At 38.3% G+C, this 9975-nt stretch overlaps 1 protein-coding gene across 1 annotated transcript; it reads left to right on the forward strand.

Annotated features, from left to right (window-relative positions):
* Positions 1 to 5624: 5624 nt before the first annotated feature.
* Positions 5625 to 8900, forward strand: LOC145008827 (polyadenylate-binding protein-interacting protein 7-like). The gene is made up of 6 exons (XM_078967442.1): positions 5625 to 5918; positions 6447 to 7217; positions 7298 to 7739; positions 7855 to 7925; positions 8019 to 8143; positions 8216 to 8900. The coding sequence occupies exons 2-6, from the start codon at positions 6543 to 6545 to the stop codon at positions 8526 to 8528; spliced, it is 1626 nt and encodes a 541-aa protein (XP_078823568.1). The 5' UTR covers positions 5625 to 5918; positions 6447 to 6542; the 3' UTR covers positions 8529 to 8900.
* Positions 8901 to 9975: the final 1075 nt, after the last annotated feature.

Below are 9975 nucleotides of genomic sequence, written 5' to 3' on the forward strand. Positions count from 1 at the left end.
TTGGATGATAAGGACCCAAATCGGAATCCCTCTATTGGTTCACACCCAAAGAACTCAAAAGAGTAGAATAAAAAATAAATTGGAGGGGATGAACTACAAGGAAAGTTCCTCCACAAGGAGGGAGAAAGAAGTGACGAAAAATCAAGCCAAGAATGAGCTTGAGGTTAAATCCTGCTATTATTAGAAATATTACCAATAGTTAATGACCTTGGACACACTTTCCAATAGTCTCCCACTTGGACAAGTCATCAACTATATATTGTCCAATACTTCTCTAATAATCAACGGAGAGAATGCCATCCAATGCATCTGCCGAACCCTGATGTAATTAGTTTCATCCCTCAGATAACCAATCATTTATTCCTTCATCCTCATGATACATGTATGAATTTGAGACATGGATAATGGTCAATATTAGAATTCAAGATTATGTTTCTTGATAAAGACTTATGGTGACTGCATTTGACTACTAACTTAAACATAGAGCCTACCACTATCGACTACTTGGAACTCTTCCAAGTAACTGCTCCTCCATTAAGCAATAATACCTATCCTAAGTTAAGGTCATTAAATATGGAATAAACCTTAAAAATATTAGGGTTAGGTTGCAGCAACCACCACATCGTGGCCACCATATTGCCATGTCATAGTGCTCATCCAAATACGCTTTTCATTTAAGTGCCATGCCACATCATGATCATCAACACACCACGTCATGGCATAAGGATTTTCCTAAAAACCTTATCTTTGACCCCTTTAAGTCTTTAACTGATCAAGTTTGGAAAATGGGTGTTACATGACTCCTTCAAGAATATTGAATATGTGATTCATTCAGGAATCTCGAATATGAGATTCCTACCATAATATTCCAACGAGAATATTGTTACGTAGTTCCATCAGGAACTTTGTTATAGTTTCCCTTTCAGGAAACATTGTTAAGGGTTTCATATGGGAAATTGTAACACCCCGACTCCCAGGTACAAGTTTAAAAGCATTACATGCCTATTAATGGACCTAATCGACGACTTGGTTACCCCTAACTCGTCGTGTAAAGGCGGGTTAGCCCGTTTGGATCATTGGATCTACTCGACGAGTCAGAGGACACAGACTCGACGAGTAGGAGCTGAGAGATGAAACCCTAATTTTTAGGGTTTACACCTTATTTAAAGGAACTTAAGTCCATTCCTCCATTCATTTACCACTCCCTTAATGGCTAAGAGAAACCCTAATCACTATTAACCTTGTTCTTGAGTGATTGTGAGGCTTAAAGAGTGATTTTGGTGCTTTGTGTGAATAAGGTGTGAAGTATAAGAAGATTTGAGCAAAAAGGAGCTTGTGGATCTGACTCTACTTCATCTTGACATCATTTTAAAGGTAACAAGTCATTACCTTGGTTTATGGCCATCTTTAGCACATTTGGGAGTCATTTCGAGTATTGGGACAAGATCTGAAGTTGTAACTTCAGATCTTGACTTCCCTTGGTACCCATAGCGATAAAGTTATAAGATTTGGCAAGTAAGGACCTTCCCTTTGAGTTAACCTTTCCCTTAGTCTAGTTTTGGTATTTAGGAACATGCATGCACGTAAAGTTTGCAACTTTACGTGGAAACCATGTCCTAGGAGGTTGGATATGCAATATGGAGCTTTGGGGTGACTTAAAAACAGTGGCGAGGCTAAGTAGTATCAAGGTGGGTCCCTTGACCCACCTAAATTCAAACATTTTAGAATAATTTATATTAAAAAAAATACTTATGACCTATCCTAATAAGTTTAAAGGACCTACTTTAATGTGTTTGACACAAAGAATAGACGAAAAAAATGATATAAACTACAGACAATCGAAACCTTATCATATTTTTTGGTATGAAGGAGTCCCACATCGACTCCAAGAGGAAAGTTGTGAAAAGATTTTCCATTATAAATAAATGTTTTCTCTTTCACACTTCCACACCATAAGATAAGTTTGTTGATATATAGCATTGAAACCAACTTGCTTTAAGTATAAATTGGTTCTAGTAAAATTTTTTAAGAAAATACTAATTTGGTTCAGTCATTTCACCATCAACTTTTACACATGCTTTACCGGAAACCAATTTTCTCTTGAATCAACCCGATTGAACTCTGTTCGGGAACCATGTGGTTTTCAACTCTAGACTCGCCACTGCTTAAAAACATTTGTATAAGTAATGGACTGCATGAACTCGATGAGTTGCTTAGCCGACTCGGCGATTCGGTTGAGGGTTTCCCGTATTTGATTCTGCATGAACTCGGCGAGTCACTAAGAGGACTCGACGAGTCAGTTAGGGTTTTCCCCGACATTTGGACACACAGGGACTTGATGAGTTTGTTGGAAACTCGGCGAGTTAATTAGGGTTTTGGGTGACTTTTGAGTTCTTGAGGAGCTCTACGGGTTGCTAGCTACACTCAACGAGTCGAGTCAACATGGGATGTTGACTTTGATCGATGACTTTGACTTTGACTTTGACCAAGGGTTGACCAGTTGACTTTTGGGGGTATTTTGGTAATCTGGGAACTTATGGAATTGGATCATTGGTGAATATAGGCGTTGGTGTTGGAGCTGTATTTGGAGGAGATTGATACTATCATTCCGAGCTACTTGAGAGGTGAGTTGTCCTCACCACACTAACAGGGTCGAAGGCACCAATGCCGACCATTTACGGATTTGTATCCGGGTTATTGCATGATATGGTTATTGATTTACATCCTGGTAGTTAGGATGATGATATGCTTAGTGACCTGGTTAGGTCGGTATCCTGGTATATAGGATGATGCTATGTTAGTGACCAGTTAGGCCTGCATCCTGGTTATAGGATGTTGCTACGATTAGTGATATGTTATATCAGTTTGACTGTTATATATGCTAGCGTATGATATTTATGTGCACATGTTTGTTTGATTGGGGGTTGGGTTGAGGCGGTCCTGCTTTGTGCTGAAGGGCAACATACCCGGGGCGGTTCGGATAGACTGAAGGCCTGTGAGGCGGTCCATTAAAGCCGAAGGCCTGGCGAGTGGTCCGGATAGCCTGTAGGCCTTGCGAGGCGGTCCAAACATGCCGAAGGCTCGGAGAGCGATCCAGATAGACTGAAGGCCTGCGAGGCGGTCCACTAAGGCTGAAGGCTCATTATGCATGTTGCTTGCTTATATATTATTGATATGTTTTATGGCATTGGTATTTTGTGGGTAACTCACTAAGCCTTCGAGCTTACATTTATCGATTATTGTTTCAGGTACTTTTGATGATCGCGGGAAAGCGAATGCGTGATCGTACATCTTCTCATATTTCATGATTTTATGATTTAATTTTGGGATACTATGACATTATACTATTTTGGAAACAAGTTTTGTAATAATCATTGGTTTTGAAATGTTTTAAAAAATTTAAAATTGGCATGATTTTGATGGATGTTACAAGTTGGTATCAGAGCCTTGGTTTAAGTGAATTGGAGGAAACACTCGTGTGCCTCCAGTCTCAAATAGAGGAAAAGATTTTAAAACGATTTTCTAAAATGTTTTCAAAATAATAAAGGAGGATGCAAGTGTACGATCAACCGGAGCTCGAGGATAAAACCCAAAATACCTTACAGATTATCTGATTCATGTGATATGTTAGAACAACATGTTAGTACTAGGCTAAGGATCTTCAGGAATTACTTGATAAGAATGCCTGATTATATGATGCCTGATAGACTAGGGTTTTTCCTTATATGAAATTGACATCATTATTGTAGTTGCTTAGTGTATGCATTACGACTGAACATAATTAAGATCTTATAGCCTGAGAATATTTGGTTTAGCTTTATTTCCTGTTCATTGTTTGGTTGTGATCTTAGAGTAGGACCGAGTATTCGAATGTCTATAGGGTCCAACGTTATGTATGGCTAGCATACACGAGTGCTGTAGGGTTGGTGGAAGTTTCATGGGTGGGTTGTGCGAGGTCGGTATACTAGTAAAAGATATTTAGCATTCCTCTAGGAGCAAGGATTGAGCGCTCACTATGTTTATGTATATTGTTACGGCGTCGTGGCGATACTTGAGACACATATGGGTAGGTGTGGAAGGTAGTATGGTCCCATACTACTGAAAGCACAGGACCCATATGAGTAGCAAGGAAGTCACAACCCCTAGGGTTTTGTTGGGAGTTTATTTCCCGTTATTTATACAGATTATCTGATATCTTCCTGGTATATTTTTAGTATGGTGGTTACGAGGCGCTTTGTGACTGGATCCGGATCAGGATCAGGAGCAGGAGATGGTGGTCAAGAGAGACCGACAATGCCCGGGGTTGTTGGTCAGATGAGGGCGAATGAGTTGGACATCAGGCTTCGAGAGATCCTACATGATAAGGTTGTTACTTTGTTTCGGGAACAACTGTCGGAGATGTTTGGGTCTATTAAGACCATCATGGTTGAGTATTTTGACAAGCGCTATGCAGCCCTTATGGAGACGGCTGCCGCAACAATTGCATCAGCTGTAACGGCGGCAGGGGGAGGAGTCAGTCGGGCTTTTCAGTACAGGGACTTCGATAACACGAAGCCCCCTACTTTTGATGGGACTCAGGACCCCATCAAAGCCATGAGGTGGATTTCTGACGTGGAGGGGTGTTTCTTCACATGTTCATGTCCTACTTACCAGAAGGTCGGATGTGCCCTGAACCTGCTGATGTCTGGGGTAAAGGTCTGGTGGAGGATGATGACTGGATCTTACACCAATGAGCAGAGAGTTGCGGTTACTTGGAAGCAGTTTAGGGATATGTTCGACGCACACTACATTCCACGGGTCGAGCGGGAACGGTTAGCTCAGGAGTTCTTGGAGTTAAGACAGGATTGTGAGACGGTGATGGAGATTACCTGTATGTTCACGGAGAGGGCGATATTCTGCTTGGAGTTTGCTGCTGAGCAGACTCAGATGACATGTTATCTGAGCATGCTCAAGATTGACATCCATCAGTTTGTGGCGACCCAACATTGTGATACGCTTATGGAGTTACATGAGGCCGTTAGGCGGCATGAGTTAGAGATTAAGCTGCAGTTAAGGGAGTAACAGCAGGCCTCGGAACAGTCACAGCCGACGCCAAAGCGGTCCTACGATTCTACGTTCCTAAGTATGAAAAATGATATGGATTGCATACGGATCGTATTTGGGATAGGATCAAGATTCGATCCTATCCTACATTCCCTTGATTTTTTGTTTTATTTTATTTTATTTATTTATTTATTTTTTTTGCAAATGAAGAAAATGAATTTACCACTTTATATCTTTTATCCTTTACCTTTGTGATGTGAGTTGTGGCTAAAATTTTGTAGTTTTTATAGTCTTTAAGCGAAAAACTAAATGTTTGAGATAATTTTCATATTTTAAAATAGTTAGTTAAAATTGTGTTTTATTTGTGGGATCTTATCCCAATCCCAATCTTACGATTCCGATATTACAAATCCAAAAATAATTCTACCTAGGATCGGATCTTCACCATCTTGATTATAATTATTTTTCAAAGATAATTAAATGAGTTTTTCTTGGTCTTCCTTATTTAATAATAATAATTAATCTTAAAAATATTTAAGCATAGCATCTACGTATGAGGTTGCAAGTGATTTGTGTGTGCTTGGGATAGAGATATACATAAACAGGCCAAGGTCCTCTTTTCTCTTCATTTTGTGGTGGTCAAGAGGGTTTGTTCCATACAAGAAAACCTAGAATTTTTTCAACGAAGAACAAGATACAGCCTTCACAACTTCAGAGACACCCAAATCTTCTCTCTACTTCTGTCTCTCTGTTCTTCTCCTTTCTTTTCTTTTCCTTTTCACACACCTCTTATCTTCATCATCTTATCTTTATCTTTTCGTAATCGGCGATGGATCCATATTATATGGTTTCTTCAATCATCGAGCTTCGCAAAGGTATGAATTCAGCACATACAGCTTGTGCTACAATCAGATCTTTCGAATTTACTGTACTTTATGAGATCTCTCTGGATTGGTGAATTAATAATGTGTGAAGTTGTGGTTTTAGCTGATTTTATTTTTCTATGATTATTTCCTTTCCTGAGCTCCGTTAGCTCCGTTTGTTTTTATTACAGTAGGTTATGAACGACAAATCATTGTAATTTTAGTTAATTATAATTACGTTGTAATCTGGAGTTCTAGGAAGGAGATTTTGTTGGATCTGGTTTATCGATAACGCTGTAATTTATGAAAAATATCGTCTTGGCTCTTATCATACGAGTTTTTTGAAGGTTTACAATCTTAAGTCTATAGTAGGTTGTTTCCAATGGAGCTTATCTTATTTTTGGTGAATCATATGATATATGTGTATTGAATAGTATGTTGACTGCATTTGTTTGCTGTGTTGTTTGGATAACAGAAATTGTGAAATGCAATTTTGAGATTTTTTTGTTTGGTTTATGGTCTAACATATGCGTTTTGCAGGATTTGGGTAATAAGAGCTGCAATTTGCTGCTTCAGTTTCAGAGTGTTATATTATATGCCCTTAGATTCCTTTCTGTTTATTGACCTTGAAGAATAATGAGCTTGTCCAATCAAGGGGCTTCCGCCATTGACAAAAAGCTCATCACAACAGGGAAAACAATACGTTTAAATCCAGATGCAGCAGAATTTGTTCCATTTGCTCTAAGATCACCTTCTGCAAGTGTTGCTGCTCCTGATGCATCTTCAAGTTTTGGTAATTTTGGTGCTACAACACCAGGGAAAGCAGTACTAGACAGATCAGAGTCATCTGTATCAAATAATTCAGATGATGAGGCTCACCAATACTGGCGTCATCAGCTACCTGATGACATCACTCCCGATTTCAATGTTGCAGGAGAAGAAGATCCTCAAGGAATCAATACACTTCCTTTCTCAACCTTATCTTTAGCAGATGTCAATGAGACAAACGGAAGTAGCTTTACCAAAAAGATGGGCTATCCCATTTCATCTTCCTCAGCTAGCTTTCAACCTGCTAAACCCTGGGACATTCATGGTGATCAGCTGCACAATGGGCCTTCCTACAATGGTGATCCTGTCCATGGGTACCTAGATGATATGCTTAATGAGCAACAGATGGAAGGCACAGAAGTAAACCCTCTTGAGTTTCTGGCTTCCCAGTTTGCAGGTTTTGCAGCTGAAAGTCTTGCAGATGTTTATTTTGCAAATGGAGGTGACTTGAATTTGACAATTGAGATGCTTACTCAGCTTGAGGTATGTCATATATCAGTATATCCTACCTTTAATTTCTGATGTAAAGATTTTTATTGATGATTTTCACATTCTAATTGCAGCTTCAAGTAGATGGTGGTGGTTTAAATCAGAATCTAAACTCAAAAGCTCTATCTTCTCCAAATCTTAGTGCTATGGATTTTCCTGCACTTTCTCCTACAGATGATCAAAATGGTGTCCAACAGCATATTAATCCTTATCGTCCTTTAGAGAAAGAGAACCTGCTGATGTTCAAATCTTCATCAGGTGGTGCTCCACTTCCATCTGGTGGTGCTACAGATTTTGCTTCTGCTGTTAGAAAAATGGCTTCACAGGACTCAAGCATATGGAAATATAACAGAAACCCTTCTCAAGATTCCACCATTGGATCAAGTAGAAGCTCTCATGTCTTGGCCAGTGCTTATAATAATGGTGGTCATGGAAGGGTTGGTTATGGAGATAGATTGGGTGGCCGGAGTTCAAACCGCTCAGCCCCTGTTTGGCTTGAAACTGGAGATGCTGTTGGTATAATAATAATTAAATCCTCTTTTCTTGATTAAACATAATAACAATTGTTAAAATAGTTTCTTTTAGTTGTATGAATGAATACTTTTTAACTTTTGTTGACATGACATAACAGCAAATATGTATTCTGAGATGCGTGGTGAAGCTCGTGATCATGCACGTCTACGAAATGCATACTTTGAACAGGTATATATAATAATAATTATATATATATATATATATATTTTTAAGAGAAGAAAACAATTATATATTGAAATGAATTTAATCACATAATTTTAGGCTAGACAAGCTTACCTTGTTGGATACAAGGCTTTAGCAAAGGAACTAAGTGTGAAGGGTCAGCTACACAACATGCAAATGAAGGCTGCTCATGGAAAAGCTCAAGAATCCATATATCGTCAAAGGTTAATTTCGTCATTTCCGATTCTCAATTCCTGACCCGGTTGTTCTGTAATTATTTTGTTTTTGGAGGGCAGGAATCCAGTGAGTCCAAGTATGCAAGGAAGAGGGGGAGGAGGAGGATCACAGGAAAGGCTGATAGACCTTCACGGGCTGCATGTCACAGAAGCAATCCATGTCCTGAAACGAGATCTCACAATGCTTAGAAACGTTGCCAGGTCAGCAGACGAGCATGTACAGGTGTACATATGTGTTGGAACGGGGCACCATACCCGTGGGACCCGCACGCCAGCTAGACTCCCGGTTGCGGTCCAGAGATACCTGCTTGAAGAAGAGGGGCTTGACTACTCTGAGCCTCAGCCTGGGCTCCTTAGGGTCCTGCTGTATTGAAGACAACACCAGCCACCAGGTATTATATACTACTTCTTTTTGACACAATAAAAAAAAAGATTTAAAAAAGAAAAAAGGCTTTAACCCCATGAAAATTGGAAGTATTTGTTTGTATATGGGAAGAAAGAGATTAGTTGGTAGCCTGAAAAAAGAAAAAAAAAAAAAAAGAAGAAGAAGAAAAAAGTGTATCTGTGTATGATTTAAGGTGTAACCATGTGTTTTGGTTTTGGGTAGGAGGGAGGATTCGTTGCTTATTTTTTGTTAACTCAACTCAACTGTACTGTAATTTTTTGTTACACAGTTTGCACTTTGCAGATGTAATGAATGTATGATGATTGATAGAATTGTTTTATATCATAGATTTTTCCAAAACTTAGTCATTTGTTCTTTGGAATCGTGTTGAAAGTGGTTATCTTATTAATCATATTTGAAAAAAGGTTTGTGGCCCAGCTGTATTAGGTGGTGGTGGAAAGGGGCCACTCAGTCAAACGTTAAGGGTAGTGTATAGAGGTTGTGTAAAAGATTTGAAAATATAATGCTTAATTTTTGATGTTATGGTGACCTTATAAGTATCTAAATCATGAAAAGGTCATTTAATCACTTTAGAATAACCTACAGGACTAATGCCATTAAGGCTCTACGAATCTTGGCAATTCTTTTAAAAGGTCCATAATGTTCTTTTGTTTTGTCAAAGGGATTAAAGTTCATTTTCCTTAAAAAAATCATTTAAGAAAAATGAAAGGTAACTGTTACCTTTGCCTTGTCATTAGTGAGATAGCCACATGGATGAACATGGATGTATCATGTATGAAGGCATTCTCCTTTTGTATTTCTTTTGTATTTTGTTTACTTTGAAATTGAGATGGCCCACCTCACATCGCGATGTACCCTCCAACCCGCTCTCGTCTTCATCCTCAAATCATATAACGGTACTGGCCTCATATTTTAATTGAACATAGCAAACGTGAGGATGTTCAAATCGGGTTTAGGTCTCCCTAAAGTTCCATCATACTATTTAGCATTTTCATGGATTGCTCTTGTTTTGTTTTCGCCTCTCTTAAACGCCCTTCCCATCTCCATGATCCGAATTGACAACATCTTGTAAGTTGACATTAATCTCATTATCCTTTCTCCCAACCTTTCTATTAGTTAGAAACATCAACGGAAAAGTCAACCATACATAAAAATAAAACATGATAACAATTAATCCTCTTTTCTCCCTTCTACCTAGCTCTCTATCATCAATGTGCACACACACACACATATATATATATATATATATATATATATATATATATATATATATATATATATATATATATATATATATATATATATATATATATATATATATATATATATATGCATGCTATCTTCTTGTATTGAATCTTGAAAATTTAAAACTAAAGGCTACCTTACTGAGTAAGAATATATTCATGAGTGTTTT

Source organism: Lactuca saligna, chromosome 8 (genome assembly GCF_052625555.1).
Source record: "Lactuca saligna cultivar CGN05327 chromosome 8, ASM5262555v1, whole genome shotgun sequence".
In the NCBI taxonomy this organism is placed as follows: Eukaryota; Viridiplantae; Streptophyta; class Magnoliopsida; order Asterales; family Asteraceae; genus Lactuca; species Lactuca saligna.

What these genes read in the sequence shown, in the direction of transcription:
- LOC145008827 (XM_078967442.1), top strand. Translation starts at nt 6,543, where the DNA reads ATGAGCTTGTCCAATCAAGGGGCTTCCGCCATTGACAAAAAGCTCATC. An exon ending in AGATGCTTACTCAGCTTGAG is followed by an intron (nt 7,218 to 7,297) that starts GTATGTCATATA and finishes TTCTAATTGCAG; the next exon opens with CTTCAAGTAGATGGTGGTGG. An exon ending in TGAAACTGGAGATGCTGTTG is followed by an intron (nt 7,740 to 7,854) that starts GTATAATAATAA and finishes ATGACATAACAG; the next exon opens with CAAATATGTATTCTGAGATG.